Source organism: Diadema setosum, chromosome 20, assembly GCF_964275005.1.
Source record: "Diadema setosum chromosome 20, eeDiaSeto1, whole genome shotgun sequence".
NCBI lineage: Eukaryota > Metazoa > Echinodermata > Echinoidea > Diadematoida > Diadematidae > Diadema > Diadema setosum.
The window spans coordinates 29,231,612-29,259,525 of NC_092704.1; the positions used below are offsets into that span (position 1 = coordinate 29,231,612).

Genomic DNA, 27,914 nt, shown 5'->3' on the forward strand with positions numbered 1-27,914 from the left:
ATCCGAGTGAAATCATTTGACTCGGAAGTCCGAGTAGCTTTCACTCGGAAGGAGTTGACTCCCAGCTGGCGCAATTTCCGAGTCACATTTCACACTTTCCGAGTTATTTTTGACGCCGCAGAAATAAGAGTGTACTGCTTGCCAGCACACCTACCTGACAGCAAAAGTGATATTTGGAAATTTCAATAGAAACAGAGTGTTAATGCATTCAATGCAAAATAATGAAATGGATGCTTCCCCTTGACCGACTGTCTTGGTCTTCTATTCTACGCAAGTTCTATCTTTGTTTGAAGAGGATTGATGAATGCCCTCAATTAGTACGTAAAGCTTATGCATTATGTCGCTCTGAAAGCGAGTGCAGTGCTCCTAACCGACTGAGGAAAAAAAAAAAAAAAAGGTCATTATTTTGTACCAACGTGACCATGAGCTAACTCCGAACTGGCTTACTGAATGTAGGTAGATTCAGGAATAATTTTTGCTGACTGGCGTTTACCCTTTCGGTAGAGAAATGAAAGAGAAAATAAGGGTTAACATAGGAGTCAAGGCTTTGTGACATACTGTTCTCTTGCCTCGTCCATTGTCTCGCTATTGAAGCTCTAACTAAAGGGCTTTTTACACTTGTAAAATTTTGCTTAGTCCCGTACCAACGGTGGGGCTAAGGGGGGGGGGGCACTTTCTGTTTACACTCGTTTTTGCCAAAGTGGGCTAGCCCCACCGATAATCCCGTACTATTTGGCCCTGCAAAATAGCAGGGTTAGCACCGCAATTGCGGTGCCGAGCAAGTGAGTGTAAACAGAACGAAAAAAATCCGGGGCTAAGCGACGGAGACGAAGTCCGACCCCCACTGATCAATCAGAAACGAGGTAATCAAGTGCTGCCGGTGCGTGCGTGTACGTGTACAGTGCACAGCGTAATCATGAATATTCATGTGGTTTGGAAAGTCCGGGGCTAAGAAATACGAGTGTAAAAAGGTCAGTTTTTTCCTTAGCCCCGGACAAGAGATAGTACGGGACTAACGATAGTCCTGGGTCAGAGAAAGTCCGGGGTTAAGGAATTTGAATGACTGAAACATCCAAAAACAAGGTAAAACAAAGCAATCGTAATAAAGTGTGGGTCCCACACATTATTAGAATCGCTCTTTTTTGGATATCTCAACCGTTTCAAAACCAATTTTCATCAAATAAACGTTGAATTCCTCATAGAATTACATGCTCTTTCATATTTCATAACGGGTTTTTCAATTATCTCACCAAAAAGTGTTAGACACCTGAAATTAGGTCTCAACCAAAACTATACGATCCCTTTGACTGCACTGACTGACAACTATTTTCGCCAAGTACCTATCCTAATTGGGGGACCTATACACATCATTTGTAAGATTTGTAAGATTTGTAAGATTTTATTGACTCTATCGACCCCCTCTCGGGGTATGAGAGTACAAACATATTTACAATATATGAATACAAAAATATAAGTGATGATGTACATGTACATGTGAAAATAACAGATATAAATAAATATGTTCATAAAACAAGGCGTAAAGGTCGTTTAACTACTCTACCACTACGTGTATAAACATTCACATCTACTTTACTTTCTACAAAACTACTGTCTTTCTTCTTTGGTATTGAAGAGAACTGAAACATGATAATTCTGACAAATTTGGCTAGTTTTTCCAAATGGCAAGCATTAGTTGAATTGAATAATTTGGCCATATGTAATGCCCTTGGTCTACTGGCCGTCAAGCTACTTGGTAAATACAATAGTCTCTCTTTGTTGAAAAAGGGACAAACAAAAATATAATGAAATTCATCCCCTATATCTTCGGATGAACATATAGTACAATGCAATTCATCTGTCAGGCTTGCATTAAACCTGCCCTCATTAACGGGTAATCCATTAGATCGACATCTGAATTTACTTAATGAAATATATTCTTTCTTACACAAGACCTGTAAATACTTCTCTAACATCAAATTATCCTTAAACATTCTATAATTTGTACAGATTCTATATGACCATGTTGCTGCTCTCCACTCCTGAATAAAAATATCAAAAAGTCTAACTTTTGAGGCGTGTGAAATCCATGCAGCACTAAATCCACCCCTTGCGTTAACCACACATCCCCTAGCCCTGCATAATAAAAAATATTTGCGATAAATGATAACCATTGTGATTTTGACGGGAAGTGTATGTCTCCTTGTAAATGCAGAAGAAATTTGAAATTGTACACGAGTGTTTGGTTTCTTTTCCCTTGATTAATCTCAACCAGAATCCAATCATTCGACAGTTAATATGGTTCAAAATTACTCCACGTCCAGTTTCACCATAAACCATACAATCAGGAGTACATTTATTCACAAGCAAAATTTTTCTCAAGAATTTCCTATGGAAAATTTCAATTTGGTCTATGCATTCATAACCCCAGACTTCACAGCCATAGAGTAAAACAGGTAAAACAAGATGATCAAACAGATGGCACTGTGTGTCCACAGAGAGCTGTAACTTTTTAGCCTTGACCAACATGATATAAAGTGCTTTTCTAGCTTGTGTGACTTGTTTAGAAATTACCTTTTTGAAACTACCATTATAATTGAATCTAACTCCAAGGTACACAAAATCATCTACAACCTCAAGTGGATCACCAGCATAAACGAATTCAGGAATTCTTCTAACCTTCCCACGGGAGAAAATAACAATTTTAATCTTGCTTGCATTTACAGTCAAGCGCCATGTCTGACAATAATAATCTACAGCATCAAGAGCTTTTCGCAACTCCTCCGGAGTTTCTGCTAAAACTATTGTGTCATCTGCATAAAGTAAACAAGAAAGATTTAAAGCTTTTTTGACATTATCAGAATCCAGGTGGTAAGAAATCTCACTTTCCAAATATCTAAGTCCCACATATGAATTTCTAATGTATTACTTGAAAACCATTCAGATAAATGGCAAATAAAAGCGGGGAAAGGTTTTCACCCTGTCGTACACCAGTATTACAAGTAAAAAAAAAAAAACTCTGACATGATTCTCCCCCCCCCCCTCCCCTAACGGCCACACATGATTTAGCACTTGCATAAATATTCTTAATGACAGTAAACAGTTTACCCCTAAGTCCCATCTTCAACATTTTGTACCATAAAGATGATCTATCAATTAGATCAAACGCTTTCTTTTAATCAATAAATGCACAGTATAAGAGTTTTTTATTTTGCAGATAAACATCAATTATAGTCTTCAAAACAAAAATATTATCAATTGTAGAATAATTAGAACGATAGCCAGACTGTTCTTCACCTAACATATTAGCAGCTTCGAAAAACTCTGAGATTCGATGATTCAAAATGGAAGTAAAAAAGTTTTCCCAGACAACTGAGAAGAGTTATTCCTCTATAATTATCAGGATTTGTGTCTATACCCTTATTCTTAAAAATAGGAATGATAATCCCTATACGTACCATTCAGTTGGAACAATACCACTGTCCAGTACCACATTAAAGAACTTTACCAACACATGAAGCATCTCTACGGGACAATTCTTAAAGAATTCATTTCTTATGAAATCTTTTCCACAGGCTTTTGAATTTTTAAGTTTCTTAATCATCAGTGCCACTTCTTCCAAAGTGACTGGGGCATCCAAGGAACCATCTGCCTCAACAATTTTTTCCAGGCCTGTGGGCTGGTCATCTTGGTTATTACCTAAACGACTAAAATGCTTAACAAAATCCCCTAATGAAACATTTCCTGTTTTCATTACTTTGTGTTCATTATTACTGTTGAGTAATTGCCAATATTCTTTCGGATTGGATGCCTGTAATGAACGGAGAGATTCATTCATATCTCTATGAAATGTCCTTCTTTTATGTCTTATTAAAATAATTCTTATAAAGCTTTCCTATAGCCTCATAATGATTCAATAAACAAGTAGCCCCTGAACTGCCCAGAAATTTAAGCTTCCTCTTTAATCGATTTTTAACATTCAAATACTCCTGACGGGCAGCTCTGCATTCTGCATCAAACCAAGGCTGATGGTTGTTTTTATCCTTATTGACAGTTTCATTTGTGTTTACATTATGTCGAGATTGTCTCCACTTACAAATGCCAACATCTTGTGCAACACTGACGAACATATCGCACAATTGTGAGTAACAAAAATCAATACTATCTTGATTTGCATCCCCATCTAAACATTCCACATTTTCACACTTTAGCTCAGCCGAGTCCTTGATTTTCTGTTTAAATATTGCAGCGCTGTCACTGTTCCCATGTAATATTAAATATCGTTGACTTTCATTAGGCTGTGAATCTACAATGGCGTTGTCTACTGCGGTGTTTTGAGAATTGTTATAAACAGTGTCGACATTCACAGCAGATTTAGAATTTTGCGGTTGCAAGGTCACACTGACAGGACAATGAACATCTGACAAACGTTTATCAAATACATAAATACTGAAATGTGTAATGCTAGAAAATAACTGGCGAGATACAATAACATAATCAATAGTGCTACAACCATCATTTTTGTTGAAGCATGTGTATTTTCCGACAGACTGATCTTCCCCTATTCTTCCATTAACAATCGTGAGATCAAAACTTTGGCACACATCAATAACTTTCCATTATTATTTACATGGACATCTCAGTATTATAACGAGCAGTTGGAATATCTAGGCCATCAGTAGTTACATGCATATCAGAGACATCATTACAAAAGCCTAATCCAGTCTGATCTGTTAACACATCCTCTACATCTAAAAAATCATCAAGCACACCGGTCCTGGCATTGAAATCACCCAGCAAACAAAAGGGTGCATCATCTACTTTTGATAGCAATAATATCCTGAACCAGGTTGTCAAGAAACTTCATTAGAATGGTGAATTGATCCCTCACATGACAAGTACACTGCACCAACAATAAACTCAAAACCTAAAATTTTACGGTTTACCTTGACCCATAAAATTGATTCAGAAACTGTTGCATGAATTCTTTCAGAACAATTAAAAATATGATTCTTCATCAGAATACACATACCGTGAAACCCACCAAACTTTTGTTTATTGGAATATTTTGGCATACTGTAACACTGAAAACCGCAAATATGAGTTTGAGACAGATCTGGTGCGTCTGTTTTTTGTCTCTAAAAGACAGATTACATCATATGCTTGCAAAATAATGTCAGTCCAAAATTCCAATATCTAGTTTACTCTGCAAACCATTAACATTCAAACTTATAAATGAGAAACAAACATACCTCGTTTCTTTTTGCAGGAGCAGGTCCAACCTCTAAATGTTGGGCAGAATGGCACCTCGGCGAAGCAACTGACCTTTCTGATGTAACTCATACCAAAGGGGAACTCATAACAACTGTTGACGAGTTCGTTAACCTTGGCATTTTGACCGTCTGCGTCATTTCCGGCCACTTCTTGCCATTTGCGGATCCCACGTTCTTCGGCGGTACCTGAAAGTGGAAATTCGACAAAAATTGCAACTTGGCACAAATTATATGCTGTGTTTATAATGCTAGAATCTTGGAAATGGTAAAATGCAAGACTTTCGCTCATTCAACAACGGGGTTCAACAACGGAAATGCAACAAGAGCAAACGGAAAATTCATGTATATGATGTCTGCGGGAAAAAAGAATTAAGAAAACATTCGGCGAAGTTTTTTTTTTCCGAAGTACATTGTATAATAAAATCGACCAATCTAACGGCGACAGACGACGAGCCATAGCTAATAAGTGCATTCGTTGCTACTGAAGAAGAGGTTAAATTATTTCAAATTAGGCTTAATGTGATATTCTTTGAAAGGAAAGGCGGCACAGAACGCTACTATACCTGTGCCAAATTCAGAAAGCATCATTGAGAGAGTGAGAGAGAGAGAGAGGAAGAGAGAAATAACAACGTGATAAGATTTCACTTGAATGTGTGAGGATAAAATGTTGAAACCGACTACCCCAGTTCTCTCTCTCTCTTTTATTTTTTTTTTATTTATTTACTTTTTTATTTTTTATTTTTTGTTCACTCACATAAAAATGATATAAAATAGAGCAAAGTTTGATACTAATGGTTATTGGATGTTCAACTGCATGCGTTCCGTCAAAACATTTGCTTTGACAGAGTTCACATATTTTTTCTATGCCGGAAATACACGATTGCCACTTAAAGGAGACCTCCGGATGATTTTTCAGAGTTTTACATTTGAACATCTACACCTAGTACAGAGTTTCAGAATTTATAGTGATTGGGTTGAAGAATAAGAATGCTTTCAAATTATACAACAAATTACCATGAATAAGGATGATGACATGGCAGCCTCACCATTTGAATGCATGAGTTGGGGCTCAAGGAAGCAGAACAAAAGAAGATGGCATGCATACATTCTACCCAGGTGAACTTATATCAAAGCAAGTGGTATTGTAATGGAATTACACTGCTACATTTTTGAAATATGAGGCTCATATGTCATCAACACTGTTTAGTGTACTTTGTTTAAGATTTTTCAGAGTATTGTTTCTCTGTTCAAGGACCACAATAAATTGCACAAATCTATACATGGAGCTTTCGATTCATGTACTACATGATGTGAAGTTATGAAAATCGTCCGGAATGCCTCTTTAAGTATTTCTATGCTTACCTGGTATAGTGTTATCGAAGATGAACCCAAAGAAGCCGCCAACGAACATACTGGTGGACAACAGAACTTCGATGATTTGATCTAACTCAGCCACACCTATAGCAAAAGTGAAAGTTGCATAATAGTCTTTTGATTAATTAAAAACAAAAAACAAAAAAAAATAACCCTATTGGAGTTGAAGAATGACACAATAACTCACAAAGTTTGGATTTACAGCATTGTCTGAAGCTTTCGCCTTTTATCAGTCTCTCTCTCTCTCTCTCTCTCTCTCTCTCACACTTTTGTGTAATATTACATGGTCCATGTATCTATATACACATAAATCTTTCTCTCTCTCTCTCTCCGTTGTATACATAGATATAGATATAGATAATTACAATTACATTTATTCAACTGCAAAGGGTTTCTGCTCGGAGTCTAAGAAGACATTGGTTTACAACAGTAGTAATTACGGAAACTCCCTGAAAGACGTCATTCCAGAGCTGCAATGGGCGAAAATTCGTCTTTCACGAAGTTTCCTTTATTATTATTATTATAATATATACATGTGGCACAAACATACATACATACATACGTACATGCACATTATGTATGTATAACAGAGAGAGGGAGAGGGAGAGAGCAGGATAGCTTAAAAGCGTGTTTTCGATAATAGAAACAAGGTAGCACAAATATAGATGTGGTTTCGGCGTTAAGTGTTTTCATTTCTTTATAATTCTTATCTCCTCTTTATCTCTTCAAGGTTTTATTGAGTAGTTTGCTTAGAGGGTACGCAACCATTTGCCATGTACTTAACTCTTTGATTCTTCTTCTTCTTCTTCTTCTTCTTCTTCTTCTTCTTTATTTCCATTGGATGTATAAAATGTAACTGCTCGACAATCTGAGAATCATAAAATTACTGTATTGTGTCACTATATAGTTAGAGACAGACGGAACATTGTAAAAAATAAACATTTTAATGATATGTTTGTGTAATAGCAAACAGCAAGGGAGTAAGAGTATAGGGGGTGAATTCCTACCAGTTTGGATGAAGTCTGGGTTGCTTTGTATGTAGTAGGGAATGCAGAGACCAGCGAGTATGGAGAAACCTAATATGAAGAGGTTCCTGGTCGAGGTGAGGTCAACGAACTTCAGATTCGACAAGCCAACTGCAGCAACCATTCCTGCAGAAGTTGGCAACGTAGAATGCAAAGGATTCTTTTTATACGAATATACCATATTTTCGCTGTTTCATTCATACTAAATGAACTTTCTGTTATCAATTCCTAAAAACAATGGTCGGATTATGACTGAAATCTCCATCAACTCTCAAGACAAGATTTCAGATATTGCCTGAATACGAGCTAATAAAAGGTCACGTGACTGCATCGAGTGGAATAATGCGTTCACTTCACGCACATATCGGTGAACGTTACGAGTTCGTAATTAGCTCTACACATCAGAACAAATGACCTTTCTTTTTTCTCAGTTGCTTTATAGGCACTTCACTCGTTTTCAAAGGGACATAATGCATTACGTTTGCCCGACGTAACAATTAACGGAATTCGCGTTCAAACAAAGAATTATGATGATAATTATGATGATTAACAGCATTTGTATAGCGCCATATATCTGCTATGTTATATGAACTCTCATTTTGACCACGACGTCGTGAATAGAACAGTCCGTCAGCTGACATGTCAGTAGGTATCCATTTCATTATTTTTATTGAATGCAATAACCTTTTTCAGTGATAATGCCGAAAACATGTACCATGTTTGCTGTCAAGTGGATGCGCTTGCAAGCACCATTCAGATAAAAATAATCATCACATCATAGATGCTTATCTCAGTGAATTAACACATCAAAATGTCTGTTGGTACATTGACACTTTTCCGGTCATGCGCAAAGTGGAAAATTTTACGAACTGGTCTATACATGTTATCTCTGCCGCTTGCTGCGCGCTTACCGAACATGACGAAGAACATTCCACCGACAATAGGATCGGGAATCATGACAAAGAGGGCGCCGAACTTGGACAAGCATCCCAGAATGATCATGAGAACTCCGCCCATTTGAATCACTCGTCTGCTGCCAACCTTTGATCAATGAAAGCGAGTTTCGAAATGAAAGTGAGGTGGGGTGGGGAGTGGGAGTGATGGGGTGGGGGAGAGATAGAGAGACAATCGCTTCCTAGCAAGGTCCACAAAATGTGATATCCTTCAAGCAATTTGGGACGGTGACTCAAATGCATTAGTCGTATAGCCCACGTCTCCCATTTCTCCCCCCCCCCCACTGTCTCTATCATTATCTCAAAGAGACACTGATCTTATATCGTTTGTACACAGCTTACCTGTGCAGTGACATCTTATATCAATCCTCGAGATTTTCAGGTCATTATTGGTTTGTCTACTACTTTTTCCTAAACAGACACCAAATCACCGTGATCCGTAAACACTATCATGTACGCGTGCTTGCGCATTGATCATAACTTTAAGACTCATACTGTTGATGCATTTCATTGACCGGAATCCAGTGTTTCTAGTTACACAAGAACAACATTTAAAATTGGCAATTTCATATCACAGAGGCGAATTGTCATTTCTCTGTTCTAGCATAAATAAAACTTCTTTTTTTTTTTTTTGCAGTAGAAATTATGCATGACGATGTGCCGACGGTAATGAAAATATAGTGACGTTATACTGTATAACAAACAATTGAGATAATGACGATGTCAATCAAGACGACACAAATAAAGTCATTTGGTAGTAAAGCAAAAACAAACAAACAAACAAATAGTTTAAAAGGGGCAGGTCTGAAGTCACCTTCGTAATGCCAATGGCACCAATGTTCTCGCTGTACGATGTGGTGCCGTTTCCCGAGCCGATCGCACCGGCGATCACACAGCCTATTCCCTCCATACCAATGCCGCGACTCACAGCGTGGGACGGAGGGGGCGGGGCCCCTGACAGTCTCGCGCACGCGTAATAGTCGCCCACGGATTCGATCATGGAAGCGAGGACGCCGGCCAGCATGCCGAAAACTCCGGCGACAGAGACCGTTGGCAAACCCCACTGACCTGTCATTCGTATGGCAAAAGTGTTGTAGAGAGTATGGTAAAGAAAAGTTAACTTATTCGCGGTACTGAAGTTCAGTGGGTAAAATCTGAACTCTTCGACAGAAAATCTTAAATTATATTATGGAAGGGAGGGAAATACTGGTGGCACAACAACATGTCACACATTCTGACAACAAAACAAATCACCACTACCATGATATCAGACTTAAAGTACCGAGAACTTTATTCTTCCCTGGCCTTACGCGCCATTGTCCCATTCTCGATCCATTTCTTTCCCCAACGTGGGCTCAACAGGCCACACAGACTTTGTACACATGCATATTCATGACAATTTCAATCATGATACTTCAACATAATGTTTCGCCCACTTTATGCAGCTTGCCCTGGGTGTCGCGGGTTCCGAGACAACGCTGAGGAAACATTTCCGGTGTCCTTTAGGAGATCAGCGCCTGCATTTTACCAGGGATGTGATTTAAAGTTTGCTTTATAAATTCAGAGCAACCTCTTCAGTATTGCTCCTGCTATACCAAAGAGCTCTGCCATTATTACTACCCTAGAGTTGCCAGGTGATACACATATATATGCCTCGGTCGAGAGGATAATGGTGGATCTCGAAAATGCAAGTGTGCACTTTTTAATGGCTAAACTTTTGTCAAGGCCCTCTCACTGTGTAATGGCATATAACTGGCGAGCGAAGCGAGACCAGCTGAGCGCGACAGCGTTGTCCAACTCAGCTGAGCTCCCTTCATTCGACCCCATTTGCTAGCCACCCCCATACAGCGAAAGGGCCTTGGCAAAAGGCTAGCACTCAGCTGGATTCCAACTCGGGGCCTGGGACTGGAAGTCAAGTGCCTTATCGCATTAAGTCTCAATAGTCCCATAATCTGATAATGATTGATTTTCGAGCAATGTGGCATAATACGTTATCACTGTCATCATTATTGAGATCATCACTGGCATTATCATCATCGTTGTCATATCATCATCATGATCATTATTCTGAGTATATTAGTAGTAGGAGGAGTAATAGTAGTATCAGTTGCAAGGAGTAGGAGGAGAAGTAGTAATTTTACGAAACAGTAGTAGTAGTAGTAGTAGTAGTAGTTAGTAGTAGCATTAGCATGATAATAATCGCAATCATCATCATCACCATTGTATCATCATCATCATCCTCATCATCCTCATCATCCTCATCCTCATCATCATCATCATCATCATCATCATCATCATCATCATCATCATCATCATCATCCTCATCATCCTCATCCTCCTCATCCTCCTCATCCTCATCATCATCATCATCATCATCATCATCATCATCATCATCATCATCATCATCATCATCATCATTTTGATTTCCAAAATTGTGACTTACTATAGACACAGCAAAGAATCGTAACGAAATTTAAACAAAAGCATGAACTATTTAGATAATTTAAAAAAAAACAAAATTTCGAGAGCAACTCGCCTGGATATGGAATCCTAAACCAAGCCGCCTCATTCAAAACTTGAACCCTCAAATCTGTGCGTGCATTGTAACCATAGCTATCAGGGTCCGTCGGAAAGACGTTGGTTTCCGTCAAAATGAAAGCAAAAAGCCACGAGAGTAGAATGGCCATAATAACCTGTGAGCGAAAAAAAAAGGGGGGGATAATACATGTAATCACTTTTAATTTCATTCTTTTTGGTAAGAGTTGTTCACCAATTCTACTCATCTTCTACTCATCTATACTGCTATAAGTAAGTTGCCAATTAACTTGCACCCACCCCCAGGCTTCATAACTTCTTCTTTTTCTTTTTTCTCTTTTCTTTTTTTGAATAAAAGGAACCCAGATGGAAAGAGAGGGCAGGGGCACTATACATTCCTGTGTTTGTTAACCTTGACGATCACAAGTTAATGTCCAAGTTTTTATCACAGTTAGATAAATCATCGATTTATGACAGCAATAAAAACAAATTGATATTTGGCCTTTATGTGGAAAAAGAACGCTATGGCAATAATCATTTTCCTCAATCAACATGGGACAATGGACTAAAGGGACATGGGGTCAAGTATTAAACACAACGTGTATTTTAATGAGAATAATATACTTGTTCCAGTCACGTAAGCGGACAAAGAAGGGGGGCAGGGTGGGGGGGGGGGGGGATTCCAGGCTTGACGAGGTGCAAAAGTAGTAGTCAGGGATCGGTCCTGTTGCCTTTTCTTTTTTCTTCTGCCCGCTGGGCCGTGGATATCGTTCTTCTCGCATGTATCGCCCTCTTGCGGCTACGAGTAAAAAGAGTTCATCCATTGAACTACGTCAGCAGCCGCGCGGCGTTCTGCTGGTACGTCTTTGTTTTAGGACCATTCGGGTTGGGAGATTGTGAGAAAATAATTACGTTCGGACGGTGATCCCTAACCTGGAGGGTACAGTTATCTTCGAAGATAAGCTCGTAGTTAAGCATCGTGCAGATGCGCTCTTTGTTAGCTAACTTGAAGTTAACTCGAAGGTAGCTTTTTACGAGATATCTCAGGGTTAGCTCTCTGTTAACGGGTCGCAGGGGGTCCCCACTCGTAGTTAAGCATCGTGTGTACAGAATTTGTTGATTTGTAACTTGTAGATAGCGTAGTTACGGGGAGCAGTTAGTCTATCCTCTATAGCTACTTTCGAGGATACGTTTCCTCGTGTGAAGCGCGTCGTAGTAAGGGGGCAGAGCTTATCCTCGTCTGAACGTAAAAGTTAGCAAAGATGCGTTCAGACGGTGATCCATAACCTCGAGGATACCTATCTTTGAAGATGAGCTCTGGTCCCCCTGACTACGACGCGCGTTCACACGACGAAGTTTATCCTCGAAGGTATGGCTATACTGGAGTTTAAATATCACCGTCTGAACGTGACTATTGATACTCACGGGAAAGAGTTTGAAGAGAAAAAGGTTGGTCTTATGGCAGCCCTTGGACCTGGAGAAGCCCAGGCATGGAATAGAAAATCGTGCCAGGTACTGAGAAAAGATCACCATGAGTCCGATGGTCCTGTCAAAAATAATAATCGAGAGTGATAAATTGGTTTGAATTTACATTCATTTTCCTCAACACACAAATCTGTGTGATATCATTCTGCGTGTTAAAGACTCTTCGGCTACTAACGTATGCAAACACGCGCATTGATACAAACTGTGTGTAATTACATACATCTAATTTCTGTAAATATTTTCTTCTTAAATACTAAAGCGCCTTAATGAGGAGCTTGCTTCCAGAAGGCGCTAAATCCACTGAAAATGATAAATTTAGCGCCTTTTTGAAGCAAGCTCTTCATATATTGATAATAATAACTATATTTATAATAGTGCGTAATATAATAAAAGGGAAATATGAACCATAAACTATGCTTTCAATTCGGAAAACTTACAAAACGGCAATACCCCAGTGGGAGCCGGCAAAATCGGCGGCGACTGGGTAGAGCGAAATACCGATTAGGGCAATAGTCGGTGCAATCGATAGCGGTCCGATGAATCGCAGCAGAAGTCCAATCGTGCCTGTAAACCCTATCACAACCTGTTAAGACACATACACACAGAATATCATACGGGGGAATGATTATGTAAAGATTGATCGATCGATAATATCAAAGCAATACATTGCAAAAACATCGGTGTCAGATTTAAAACCATGGGTGTTAAATCTAACACCGATCAAGTGTCAATAGAGGACCACACCCACAGGTGTAGAAAGTATGTTGTGATGGTGTTGAAAAGTACTCACCTGGCACTTCGTGGTGTCAATTTGACACTAGCTGGTGATATTTTTGACACTGCGTTGGTGTTGATTCAACAATGACACCGCATGGTGTTGATTTGATATTGCTGGTGTTAATGTCAATGGTATAACACCCTTCCAGCTTCAATAGGAGACCACATCAATTAGTGTTACTGTGGTATAAATGTGGTCACACCTCTTTTTTTTTTCAAAAATCAAGTACTTTATTGGAAAATTCTTGATCGTTTTGTTGAAGTTCAAAATCAACAAGAACAGTAACTAAGAAGCTATTCAAAAACTCTTCAAATCTAACACCATAAATGAGCACCAGAAATTTAACACCAGCGCGGTGTTTCATATTTAACACCGGGCTTTTTGCAGTGTACCTTTACACTGTGCAGAAAAGAGCATGGTCACTTCACTATAATGGGGGGGGGGGGGGTAAATAATCTAAAATCTCAAAGGCATCCGGGCGGCAATGGCATTCAATGATTTTGACAACTTATAACTGGATCTACAACGGTATGAAAAATACAATATACATTGTACAGATTGTAGAGTTTCCATGCCACTGCACAACTGGAACACACATTTCACCAGTCAAAGCTCAATTTCTAGAGCAAACCCTGTGTATTTTTTTTTTTTAAATTATGGAGGTCAGTCTTTGGTAATCACGTGATGTTTTTGTTCTTCTAGCCCCCCCCCCCCCCCCCCAAAAAAAAGGAAAGGTTATTCTCCTCTCTGACACAGTTACCTTTCTTGCCCTAATTTCGTTTTAATAGACTACATGTACAAATTGTACATACTCTACTTGGTTGTGGGTATGACAATGTGTGTGTGTGTGTGTGTGTGTGCGTGCGTGTGCGTGTTTGTGTGTGTGTGTGTGTGTGTGTGTGCGCGCGTACGTATGTAGGATCTATGTATATGTACTTGTACACATCATAAATTAATAGACAGAAACGGAGACGTGGTTGTAATGAATTCGATCGTCTGGTAACTGAAATGATATAAAGCGCGAAAGGGGAGTTCAAAATTCCAAAGGTAACTGAAACCTCGAACAACAGTCTTTGATTTCATCACAGGTGCTCTTTCACAGATGATTAATTGAGTGGTTCACAATTGAGTCCCAATCTACAAACTTGCTTTTTAGTGGAGCTCTCAATTCTTTCTTTTTTCTAAACTAAAACATAACCTTGTATTTTTTGTTGTTGCAAGTATCCATGCATATACATATTTATGACTTTATTTGTATCATTTGATATCCTTCACAAAGTTGAATGTATACGTCTGTGATATAATTCCTGATTTATTCTGTGTTGTGTTCTGTTGACAAAAAGAGAAGAATAGAAATAAATGAATTAAATTAAATTAAATTAAATTAAATTAAATTAAATTGAATTGAATTGAATTGAATTGTATTGAATTGAATTGAATTGAATTGAATTGAATTGAATTGAATTGAATTGAATTAAATTGAACTGAAAATTGAATTGGTGAGCTTTTTGTTGTTGTTGTTGTTATCTGGTCATAGAGAACGTACCTGGAACAGAGAGGCTACCATGATATCGCCCTGAAGCTCTCGCATGCGGCTTTGCCAAAACTCCGTATGATTAGCACGCTCTTCCGCTGTAGCGTTATCTGAAATTGAGATATTATAGTAGAATGAGTGTGTTTTTTTTTTTTTAGAAATACATTTCCAATCACCTATCCTTTATTATTCCTCTGAATCTTGCCACATCAATCCGAGTACGTCATAATGAGGTAGAAAGCTACAATAGCATTAGACTGTTTCTGTAATGATCCAAACTCTATACATGCTTTGTTCACAAAAGTTGTCCTCTCTAAAAACCTCAAAGCTCGTTGGAGGCTTGCCCTACCTATATCAACAACAAAGTGAATCCTGCTCTAGAAACATAATTGGAGGGAGCATGTAAATGAAATGGTTTGTGGACCAGGCCATATAGGAGAAGAAAACCCATTGGATGCATTGTAATACATCATAGACAAACTATTATCTTAGAAATGTTGTTTCATATGTTTTGGAAGGGGCAGCATTCCCCGACGGAATCAGTTATCACACCTGATGCATACATGCTTCGTAATTATGTTTATACATTGATAACAGAGTATGACATAGTAAATACAGTTGTGATACTGATATCATAAAAACACCAGTCACATAATATACTTCCGTACTCGAACACTGATGGCACCGCGGCACATCACGTTTCTATCTCATTTCCGGTACACGGGAGATAGAAGAGACAATTACTGCGCACAGAAATGAACGCTTTATGTTGATTGTAGCCAGAAAAATCAGGTCTATGTAAGTTGCCAAAAAAGCTTTGCCAATGGTAAAAAACAAATCACTCTGCCATTCTATAGTGAAAGCTAAAACTTCAGAACAGGGAGGTTACCTCCCTGTTCAGAACAGGAAAGGTACGATATTATATGAATTGTAATCCATACTCTCAACAGATGCACGAGTTTTTCTTGCTTTGTTTCGTTTTCGTTCTCTGTTGAACACAACGTGTTGGCAGGTTTTTGAACGATGAAACCAGCAACCGAATTTATGCACACAAAACCATATGAATCTGATACAAACGTCATGACACATTGCTTTGTTGGCGAAGAACTTTTGTGATGACGACATAATACTGTCTTAAACGAACAAAAAAAAGCCCTAATTTAATAAATACTTCGAAAATTGATGCAATCACAGAATGTTAAGGTGGATGATTCCTTTCTATGAAACAAAATTAAACGAAAGAGGTTTAAAAACAATAACAACAACAGAATAAGCCAGATCGGAGATAGTTCATGTGCACATGGGTACAAATGACATTTCATTTTTCTCAGTTGGTTATGCACGTCACTCGATTCAAAGCATCAGCTTGCCCATCATAGCGCTTTATTGAACTCGTATTCAAACAAAGAATGAACCTGCGTAGATTAAGTGACCAGAACGTTTCGTCAATCTATACCTTGGGAAGTATCCATTTCATTGTGCTCTATTGAATGCATCAACAAACGTCTTCTGTTAGCATAGCCACATAGCAAGCTTGCTGTCGGTGGACGTACTGGCAGGCAGGGATTATCTTAACAATCGATGCGTCACAGACGCTTATCTCAGTGAGTTTTGTTGGTTTTGTTTGTTTTTGTTTTTTGTCATGCGAAAATATTGAAACCCCGAACTGGCTTACTGAAATATTGAAAATAATGTTAAGCACTACCTGTCAAAGAGGGAAGGCATGGTCCTTTCACACCCAGGATGGCAAAGGTGGGGACCAGAAAAGAGAAGGTACCTCCTTGTACGATAGGGAGTCTGTTAAACAAAGAAAAAACATGTATGGCACGTAATATGACACTTGACCAAAGGTCGATCGATACGGGTTCATTGGCACGATCATCATTGACAGGCCCCTGGGTTAATTGGGTGCTGTAGCATCCCCGACTTTTGGGGTTAGGAAGCACTCCCCGCATTATGTGTGAATGCATTACACGTTACAGCATTATTGACCATAAATAGTATGTGTTCGTCATCATGCACTCCCTCAAATAATGAAACAATACTTCTGGTAGGGCAACCTAATGCCGGGTTTCCCCTGTCGTGCATGCTATCATCAAGGCACCCCGCGACTGACCATTAAGTAGGGATGATCATACCACATCTTATCAGATCCTTGAAGGCAGTAGTGGCAATCGATATTGAACAGTCCAAAACATGTCTACGATGAACACCATTGCCAAGACTGACCTTAAGGACCTATGACGGGCGTGGAGTGACGAAATTCAACACAACCATACAACTATACAGCCATGGTATGGATGTCAGGTTTTAACCAATCAGAACGCAAGAAACCTTACAACTATGCAACTGTGCAACTATGCAACTGTGCAACTGTACAGCCCTAGAATGCCTGTATGGTTGTCACTCGCACGGGCCGAAGTGCCATTAACCGAACAACCATGCATCCCTACATGCATTACGGAACGCCTGTCGGGTTTTAGCCAATCAGGACGTGAAAAACTCGACAGACATACATAAATACATGAGTGTAGGAACGGCTGTAGTGTTTTAGCCAATCAGGACGCGAAAAAAAACCCGACGGACATACATGCATGGGTGTGGGAAAGACTGTAGGGTTTTAGCACACCAGAATACAATAAATTCGACAGATATACATACATGCATTAGTGAGGGACGGCTGTTGGGATTTTAACCATTCAACCTTTCCCTCTGCACGTAATTAGCCTTGGGGCTCTGCTAACCACTGAAATCCCCTGACAGATTTATTGTACCGTTGGTGCAATGGTCTCCATTCCTTTCCACATCAAGGATTCATGACCTGCCCCCTAAGGCAGCTGTGGACGTATACTCAGGGAGGTGCTTCGAGAGAATGAAACTATACATGTGTGTATATCTGTCGAGTTTATTGCATTCTGGTGTCCTAAAACCCTACAGCCATTCCCACATCCATGCATGTATGTCTGTTGGGTCCAGATTGGCTAAAACCCTACAGCCGTTCCTACACTCATGTATTTATGTATGTCTGTTGGGTTTTTCACGTCCTGATTGCCTAAAACCCGGCAGCCGTTCCTACACTCATGTATTTATGTATGTCTGTCGGGTTTTTCGCGTCCTGATTGGCTAAAACCCTACAGCCGTTCCTATTCTCATGTATTTATGTATGTCTGTCGGGTTTTTCGCGTCCTGATTGGCTAAAACCCGACAGGCGTTCAGTAATGGGATGCAGGGACGTATGGTTGTTGGGTTAATGGCACTTCGGGCCGTGCGAGTGGCAACCATACAGGCATTCTAGGGCTGTACAGTTGCACAGTTGCATAGTTGCACAGTTGCATAGTTGTACGGTTTCTTACGTTCTGATTGGTTAAAACCTGACATCCATTCCATGGCTGTATAGTTGCATAGTTGTACTAATTTTGACTCCCCTCGCCCGCCATAAGGACCACCACGACAATTCCTCGATCAAGACCACGATTTTTACCCGTGGCGCGACGTTACAGACATACGGTACACACAAAAAAAAAAAAAAAAAACTCCACGATCAGCTACTAACGGCGTAGCGGATCACACGACAGCGGGAACCCAGCAAAGGAGGCTCAGGGTCTTAAGCACCCCTTTGAAAGAGAGAGAGAAACGTTCCAAGGGGCCTGTTTATCAAAGTCGAGAAGTGTAATCAAAAACAGTTATCACGGCCTTTGCCCTCACATACAAACATACTACTTAGTATAGTGTCATGACTGCGCTCACTTCCGATCTATTATGCATATACAGTCTGTATTTCCCGGTCCTTTGCCAATGAATACCTTTGTTACCTTTGGGTGCCTAAGTGCTTACTTAAAGGGACTATACAGTACTGGTTGAGGTGGGAATTTATGTTTTGAACATTCCTAAGTGAGAAAGTGAGAAACCTCTTATGAAATATGAAAGAGCATTCAATTTTAAGATGGATTCAACATTTATTTGATGAAAATTGGTTTTCAAATGGCTGAGATATTCAAAAAAGTGATAGTAATAAAAGGCGACTGGCCACGCCGGAAAGATCTCTTTGTTTCATGTTGTTTTTGGATATCTCAGTCATTTCAAAACCGATTTTCATCAAATAAACTTTTGATACTCCTTAGAATTGCATGCTCTTTGAAACCTCATAGATTGGTTTCTGAATATCTCGCAAAACGATAAAAGCTAAATCCTCACCTCAACCAGAACTGCACACACCCTTTAACTGTTGAGTCATCCATGCACCAGCTGCTGTTTAAGAATAGTTTAGGGATATGCTTATGTTTTCTGTCAAGAGTAAGTCTGATTATGACACTTCTGTGGTGGGTCATTGTCTTAAAGAGGAAATTCAAGCCAAAATTTCATCAATTTCATAAGAAAGAGAGAGAAAATAAAGAGACCTGTGAGCCTCGCGCTCACCTGAGTATCGCAAGTTTACCTTCCATGCTTTTTCTTGCAGACTCTTACCTGAAAACATTAGGCGTTTTCACATCAGCCCGATGTTTCGAAATAGCGCGCTATTTTCTGACTTGGGAAATTTTCCCGATAGCGAAATAGCGCGCTATTTGATAATGTGAACACAAATTAGAGCGCTGATTGTATCGCTCTGATCGAGAAAATTTCTCGACTCCAACTCGGGAAATTCTGAAATAGCGGGATAGTAGCGCGCTATTTGATAATGTGAAAACGACTCGAGAAATTAGCGCGATGAATCCCATCATGCCTAGCGTGTGTGACCCGATCGATCGAGTCACACTGCACACAAATCACGAGGAATTTTTGAGAGGGCACACACATTACTGATGCTGTTTGCACATACTCAGCTGTCCAATTAGCTATTTTAAAATTTCTAACTATTCGGGCTACCCCCTCTTCGGGCTGATGTGAATAAGCGCTCGGAGGGGGGGGGGTGGGGTGGGGAGCAGCTTTGAGAGCTGGGGGCATGGTGTCCATTTGCATATTCCATCACACTGGTTAAAAAAAAATACCTGCCAAGTACACTGTAAATAGAATGTTGGACTATGCAGTTTGGAAAAAAAAAAGACTTAAAGCCCTTTATTTCCTGTCTACGCACAAAGCCAAAAATAGGGTACATTTTAAAAAAAAAGCAATTCATAACATCCTGATCAGATCCAAGGAGCGATGAATGTGCGTGGGTGTTTTCACCGGTATAGAGCTTCCTGAGGGAAATTCGCAGAATATACGCAATTCCCCCTTTATACTATACATCATTTGGGTTTATTCTGTTCCACCTGACCAAGGTGATGACTTTAGAATTTCTCTTATCATCTTTATGATCTTTTATAAACCTTTTCAAAAAAAAAATCATATCATAAGTGTGGTATTTTGAGAGAGAGAAAAAAAAAATGGAGAGAGAGAGAGAGTGCGTGTGTGTTTGCGTGTATGTGTTTTTGTGATGATGTTGTTTTATGATGTTGTTGTTGTTAGTTAATGTGGTTGCTGTTGTTGCTGCTGTAGAGTGTTTGTACGGGTGCGTGTTTCTTGTCGAGTGTGTACGTCTTTGTGTGGCTTGTTTGTTTGTTTGTATGTTTGTTTTAGGGTGGTAAATTTGTTTGGTGGTTGGAAGTGAGCAGGGGTAGGTTTGATGTGTGTAAGGACGTTTCACATGAGACGTGATGGGGTGGGGTTGGGTAGTCTGTAGTTATGGCGGTAAAGTATAGGGTACTAAATGGTTTGTTCGTTGAGGAGGATACGTAGGGATACGGTTTGTTTTGTTAGATGATGCAAGCATACGCATGTGATTGTTTTGCTTTGTATAGCGAATTCATACATTGGGATAGGGTGATCGGTTAAAAATTAGGAATTTCGTTCACTTAATTCAATTATGAGATTTTAGCTTACTGCGGGTTTCGGTGAAATATTCTCAAGTGCGCAGTTTATGCAATGAAGCAGATATTGATTACTCTGATTAGGTTGATCAAGAGAGATTTTCGTATTATGAGATTTATGCAGAATTTTATACCACTTTCGGAGACATGGTAGGATGTGCTTAAAATATTTTGTTTTACGTTTTGCTTGTTTAAAAAAAAAAGTTGTGATTCAGCATCATAAATGAGAAGAATATAGCTGCTTATATTTGTTCATACTCGTTTCGTTGTTAAAGTGACGCTCGTATTGAATGAAATTCAAATAAAGAATACCATTAAAAAGTCTTTGTGTTTGGGTGTGTGTAAACCGGCATCACGCAAGCCAAACGCTCTCCCCGAATGACTCGGATATTATCAAATTATCCAGGTCCCTCCGAATGACGTGATATCTGTCTTTTCTAAGTACCCACCAAAGAATTGGTGCAGACCACAATTTGAACACGGTTTCATATGCCCCTATAGTATGGCATTTGGATCGGGGATATTAAAGATATTACACTTTTGTCTGTCAGCAAAGTATTTCAGGTTGTTAAATTAATCACCGACTTTTTCGTTGTCTTGGCTGTAATGTCCACTCCTTAAATTCACAAACACACATATGAATAGATATGATTATATATATATATATATATATATATATATATATATCACATATGAATAGATATGATATATATTATAATTATAGACAAACAGACAGACAGATAGGGAGGGAGAGGGAGAGAGAGAGGAGGAGAGATATTTTGTTTTGTGCGTTTGTTTGTTTGTTTGTTTCATTTCTATCTGAGAAGATGACTGGATAGCTCATATTCAGCTGCACTAGCTGGTCTTCCATGGGGTCCAGTTTGAAAAGAAAAAAATGAAGAAAGATATTTCAGTTTATCATTTTCCTACTGCATTACAAAGCCCACAAGACCACAAAGAGGGGAAAAAACTCGGTGGGACCTGCATAAACTTGCAAACTTCAGTCAAACATGACTACGGCAGACATGACTATGGGGTAAGAATGATCGACTGTACTGCTGATTAGCAACAAGAGAAGAGTCAGTTGGTTGCAGAGCTCTACAACAGCACAAAGTGCAAGCATGCTATACTTCTGATGGCACTCTGATGGGATGACGAGTAGGTAAATAATATCGCCTTTACCCGTCAATATGATCGTCGTCCCGCCTCGGAGAAGGAATCGGGGTACGAATAAAGGGGAGTCTCTTCTTCTTTGGACCGTAAATGCTTCTGCTTTGTCTGCACCACGTTTTTGCACTCCGATCAACCCCGAAATGCTAATGATGCCGTATCATTCTAACAAATACATGGACCCTTTGTACTCTTTCGTCACGGAAACTGAGAACCTTCAAGGTTACACAACTGGTATTTAAACGGAAGTAAGTCATGCACTCTGTCTTGATGTTCTTTCCAAAGCGTTTTTGCTTATACTGCCACACCTAACAACTTGAGATTTGTTTGTATTTATGTATCTTTAGTATGTCATATCGCCAAACCAAAAACACACACAAAAAAAACAACAACCAAGAGCAAAGCAAAGACATGATTCAACGGAGACTGTAGCTGAAAATCAATAACTACAGAAAAAAGGGGGATCCCGTAACACCCTGCGTATGACACTGGACGTGCGTAGGAATAGGACAAGCAAAAAGATTCGCACTCGTAGAGTCTGTTGTTGTTGTTTTTGTTATCATTATTATTATTATTATTATTATTATTATTATTATTATTATTATTATTATTATTATTATTACTTTTACTTTAATGTTAAGGCGCGTATCATTCAAATGTGAATATTTACGCCTAATTGCTACCAAAAAGTTTATACTAATATATATATATAAACTCTCCCTCTTCCCATGGACCTAATATACAAGGACATTCATCGTATCGTTAATTAGTTCATGCACCTGTACATCTAAAAAGCGCCGCAAAGACATTTTTAACATGCTTCACTGCTTTGATCCCATCATCGTCGCCGCCAGTAAGCCGGAAGAAGAACAAGACGGAGATTCGAGAAATATAAAACTATATGCGCAGAAGAAAATAACTCACAAAAATCAAGTAAAGTGAATGTGCAGTTGTGGTATATGTTAGGAAATCATGCCTCAAACAATTTCGCTTGGGAGAAGCAGGCAGTTAAAAAAAAAAAAAAAAAAAAAAAAAAAAAAACTAACATTACGGCAGAATGATTGCCATTTGTGATCTCAATATTTCACAGCTTATTCCAGAGCAAAAAGGGACGGTAATGGTGGAGAACAGGTATATCTTGCCATTAGGCATTTGTTAGGCAAGGTCTAATGCGTGTGCGAAAATGTGCAAATCAGCAATTAACCCATCTTTTGACACAAAATTTGTCATGTTCTCAGGTTTTGCTACTCCTCATCATCTGTATTTATTCAAAGACATTTCCGTCTGAAAAAGGCACATCAGCGAAACAAGACTGAAATGAGGGAAATGATTCTTTTCTTAGTAACGATACATGATTACACAATTGTTATTGTCCAGACACCTGAATGTACTCATTAAGATACACATAATCATGTGTCGGCGACGATGATTACATCAAAGAAAGACTGCCGTGAACAGTCCATGTATATTAGGTCCAGGCTCTTCCTAACCTGACACCGAAGAAGCTTTGGAGCAGCGTCGCGATGCCAGACACGAAGAAGATGGTTCCTATGATTTCGGCAGTGGCCACGTAGTCGTCTGCGATGCAGAGAGCGGGAGCAATGATGAGGGGAATGGCAACCGTTGCCCCGACCATCGTCAGATAATGCTGGAAAACAAGCGGATATAAAGTCACACACACGCGGTTCCATGACATTTTCGCTCCTGCGACAATTTCCTTGAAATATATCTGCACTCCCCATAAGCCAAACATACTCTCTAAAAAAAAATCGAGTGAAAATATTCACTCTTAAAAGAGTGAATACAAAAAAGAGTGAATTTCGAGTGAAGTTGGAGTGAATTTTGAGTGAAAATGTTCATTTTCACTCATTTTGGAGTGACGTCAGGGATCACTCCCAAATCTTCGAGTGATCCCTGACGTCACTCCAAAATGAGTGAAAATGAGCATTTTCACTCAAAATTCACTCCAACTTCACTCGAAATTCACTCTTTTTTGTATTCACTCTTTTTAGAGTGAAAATTTTCACTCGATTTTTTTTTAGAGAGTAAATTCTACCAACAAATGTAATCCAACTCTAATCCTAATCCTCATATCTAACTAAACCGACAACCCTATCACAAGCCTAACCCTAACCCCAGTCATTGAAGAAAAAAATTGTCGCAGGAGCAAATGGCGTGTCACCCATATACACGCACATACACACGTCATTGCTAATGTGCAGATATGAACAACAAAAACTGAATTGCATGATGGCAGGGATACCATTGCTAGGACCTATGTTATGGTATGTAGCAATTGTTCAGTACAATTTGTACTGTCTTCTTTAATTTTCCCTTCTGCAGACAAAATAAAATTCATTAGATGTTTATTTAATAGGCGAATAATCATGGTGATATCATTACAACTTCGAACACGCACATTTCTGATCAAAAGGACAAGAAAAAAAATCATGGAGATAATATTACAACTTCCAACACGCACATTTCTGATCAAAAGGGCCCACAAAAAAAAAAAAAAAATCGAATTTCATTCTAAATAACGACTGCACTAATTCTTTCATGACTGAAACTACAGAACCTACATTATACCATGGAGGTACAAAGAGATATGATAATACCAGTAACTTGAATATCACTTAGCATTGACTAATGCAATGACAGGTAAAGGTAAGCATGGTGTACGGTTCATTTTTTATGGGTTGTTTTTTTTTTTTTTTTTTTTTTTGGTACTTCCATAACTCAAAAGCCCTCGTATAGAGGAAAACTCACCTGAAATACAAACTGTATTTAGAAAAAAAAAAAAAAAAACGACAGTTTTTCTTTAAGGCATCGATCAATAACATTCCCGCTCCCTACCAGCTGGAAATGTAAACTAAATAACAACATGAAATGACAATTGAATACAATTATACACCAATGTACATAACTATTGTAAAGCTGACATTACCTAACAGACTCAAACCGCACACTCGACGCTTGGCTATGTACATGAATTACGAAGCACATCAATTAGCCAGTTCGTAATTAGCTCACGAACACATTAGTACAAATCACCTTTCTTTTTTTTCAGTTGGTTAGGCACCTCACTCGTTTTCAAAGCGGCATAATGCATAAGCTTGCCTGACGTAACAATCTATGGCATTCATGTTCAAACAAAGAATGAACTTGCGTCGAGATCAGGTGATCAGAATACTCCATCAGTTGACAACATCCATTTCATTGTTTTGTATTGAATGCAATAACAGCCTATTTCCTTTGATATTGCGAAATACCATTCTTGCTGTCAGGTGGTTGTGCTGGCAAGCACCATTTAGATAAGTTCACATGAATAATCATCGCACCACAGATGCTTATCTCAGTGAATTTACAAACCAAACTGCTCTATCCCTGCTTCCTTGTATAGGTCAATGGACCAGGTAATCAATGGTTGTCATACAGACAATGGTGTTAAACCTCGAAATCAGCAACTTCCTGAATCCTTGCCTCTATGAAATGATAAACAGGGTCACGAGTAGGCCTACTTTTCCATGCATGGCGGGGGGGGGGGGGGGTATACGTAATTTGGTCGAGAACCAAGCAGGCGTACCTGGAATCCGAGCAAGATCGAAGTGTACCAGGCTGGAATCTCTTCAATGCTATAGCTCAGATCCCCTTTCAAGTCGTCCAAGATCTCCTTAGCCCTTTGCTCCTCCGGGGACAAGATTACGGGCTCAGAGACTGTGGTGGTTGCTATGGCATCTGTGGCTCCGTTCGACTCGGGAGTGCCGTTCGAATTCTGTGCATGGGAAAATAAGCTTTTACGACTTAAATTACAGCCCATGCATTCGGTACAACACCTTGATAAAAATAAATCAATAAATAAGATAAAATCTAGGTGATTCTTATACCTTCCCATATCGCATCATTCTCCCAATGGTCTACAATATTAGTATCTGTGCAATATGAGACGATGTGAGATGATAATAAAGGACATTTATATTGCCCAGCTACTATACTCTACTGCGCATTGCAAAGTATTAATTCAAACATGGAATGCATTACTTCAAAAGATGACTTTTTAACCTGACCTTAAACTCATTATTATTGTAGCTGCTTGCCTTACAAACAAAGGGAGATTATTCCATAATTTTGGTGCAGCATACAAGAACTCCCTGTCACCAAAAGTAGTTTTTGATTTCCCTGATGGATACACACATGTATATAGTATTTCAATAGTGTTTGATCGGAGACGATAGAATGTTTAAAATGATGTTTTTAACTCTACAAGTTCCTGTATGTACACTTATGCTGTTGACAGTTTCGCATGATTTGCAAGAAATGAGCCAGTTCGGGGTTCCACTTTGAGCATGAGCAGAAAAGGTCATCTGTACCAGCAGAGCATGTTGGTTTTTAAATTCACTGAGATAAGCATTATGTGATGTAATGATTATTCAAGTGATCCTTATAAGTGGTGCTTGCCAGCACATCCACCTGAGAGCAGAAGCGGTATCTGACAATATCAATAGAAAGAGATTGTTAATGGGCAATTCCACGGTAACTCGCGTTACATATAATGGGTACATTTATGGGATAATGTGCCAATATCTTTGTAATTGGAAGGATCTACAAGTTACTTTTTTCAACTTGGGTTAAGTAGACATACACCAACTAAATGAATCCAAAAAGAAAAATAAAGGACAAACATGTTGGGATTCTTAAATCATTTAATTTTGGTAACTCGCGTTACACAAAAAGGACATGATCAATAAGGCCTCTTTTTGGAAAGTCTCCTCATGTACTAGACAACCTTGATAAAAGTTTACCTACCTTGAATTGATAGTGGGTTAGGACTCATGAATTAACACTATCAAAGTTTAGTAACAATGATCTGGTAAAATGTAGGGAGCCTTTATATCGGTAACTCGCGTTACGGTAACTCGCGTTACATTATGTCCACTAACACAGGGTGACACAAATTGATGACATACAACTGTTCTGATGGCACCGAATCTTGTGTTGAATATTTTGAGAGATGCTTATTTTTGTAGATACAAAATGAATAAATGTTAAACAAATATTTTACTAATAAACCCAATTGATAGAGAAGAATATGTTTAAGACTAATAAGAGCTTCACTCCTCATAGAGACCCTGAATATGTTTGAATATATACCCAGATGATTTAGGTGTATAGGTACAGTGTAATTTTCAGAGTGTAAAGATGAAAAATGTTGAAAGTCTTTTTAAAACAAAACATAAAAGTATCAAACCCTATCGACAAGTTTACAAAAAAAGCTTACAATCTTTCAAAAATTAAAATCCTGTCTTTGTGAGGAGTGAAAACTAGTACATTTCTTTGCAACTGATTGACAAATAGACCAGTTCGCCACCGTAATTCCAATTTGCGCATGAGCAGAAAAAGGTCATTTGTACCAACAGGCATTTTGGTTTGTAAATTCACTGAGGTAAGCATCTGTGATGCGATGATTATCCATGTGATCCTTATCTAAATGATGCTTGCCAGCACAACCACCTGACAGCAAGAATGGTATTTCGCAATATAAAAGGAAATAAGCTGTTAGGTACTGCATTCAATACAAAACAATGACATGGATGCCTGCTAATTATTATAAACTGATGGGAGTACTCTGATCCCCTGATCTAGATGCAAGTTCATTCTTTTTTTGAACATGAATTCCATAAATTGTTATGTCGGGCAAGCTTATGCATTATGCCGCTTTGAAAACGAGTGAAGTGTCGAACCAACTGAGAAAAAAAGAAAGGTCATTTGTACCAATGTGTACATGAGCTACAGTGTAATTACGAACTGGCTTATTACCTACATCAACGTAAATAAGTACTCAATTGATCAGTGTTTTAGTAGTAGCTATGATAAAAAAGTCATGGGCGTACATACCGGAGCAGTATTCGAACCTAAGACCTCCTGATCTCCGGACGGGCATCAT

The 27,914-nt window shown here is 38.9% G+C and overlaps 1 protein-coding gene across 1 annotated transcript; it reads right to left on the reverse strand.

Annotated features, from left to right (window-relative positions):
* Positions 1-489: 489 nt before the first annotated feature.
* LOC140243585 (solute carrier family 23 member 2-like) lies at positions 490-27,914 on the reverse strand. The gene is made up of 15 exons (XM_072323251.1): positions 27,883-27,914; positions 26,429-26,459; positions 25,557-25,745; positions 23,461-23,618; positions 16,660-16,751; positions 14,967-15,052; positions 13,080-13,225; positions 12,583-12,703; positions 11,159-11,315; positions 9,437-9,690; positions 8,581-8,710; positions 7,652-7,795; positions 6,633-6,728; positions 5,250-5,456; positions 490-494 (listed from the first exon to the last, which is right to left on the reverse strand). Exons 1-15 carry the CDS (start codon positions 27,912-27,914, stop codon positions 490-492), a joined length of 1,848 nt encoding a protein of 615 aa, XP_072179352.1.

Excerpts from the sequence above, each read along its gene's own strand:
- LOC140243585 (XM_072323251.1), bottom strand. The coding sequence starts at position 27,914 with ATGATGCCCGTCCGGAGATCAGGAGGTCTTAG. Across the intron at positions 26,460-27,882 it reads CGGAGATCAGGAGGTCTTAG|ATACCGCTTCTGCTCTCAGG; the intron begins GTTCGAATACTG and ends TGATATTGTCAG. Across the intron at positions 11,316-12,582 it reads TTCTCTTCAAACTCTTTCCC|GTTATTATGGCCATTCTACT; the intron begins GTGAGTATCAAT and ends TTTCGCTCACAG.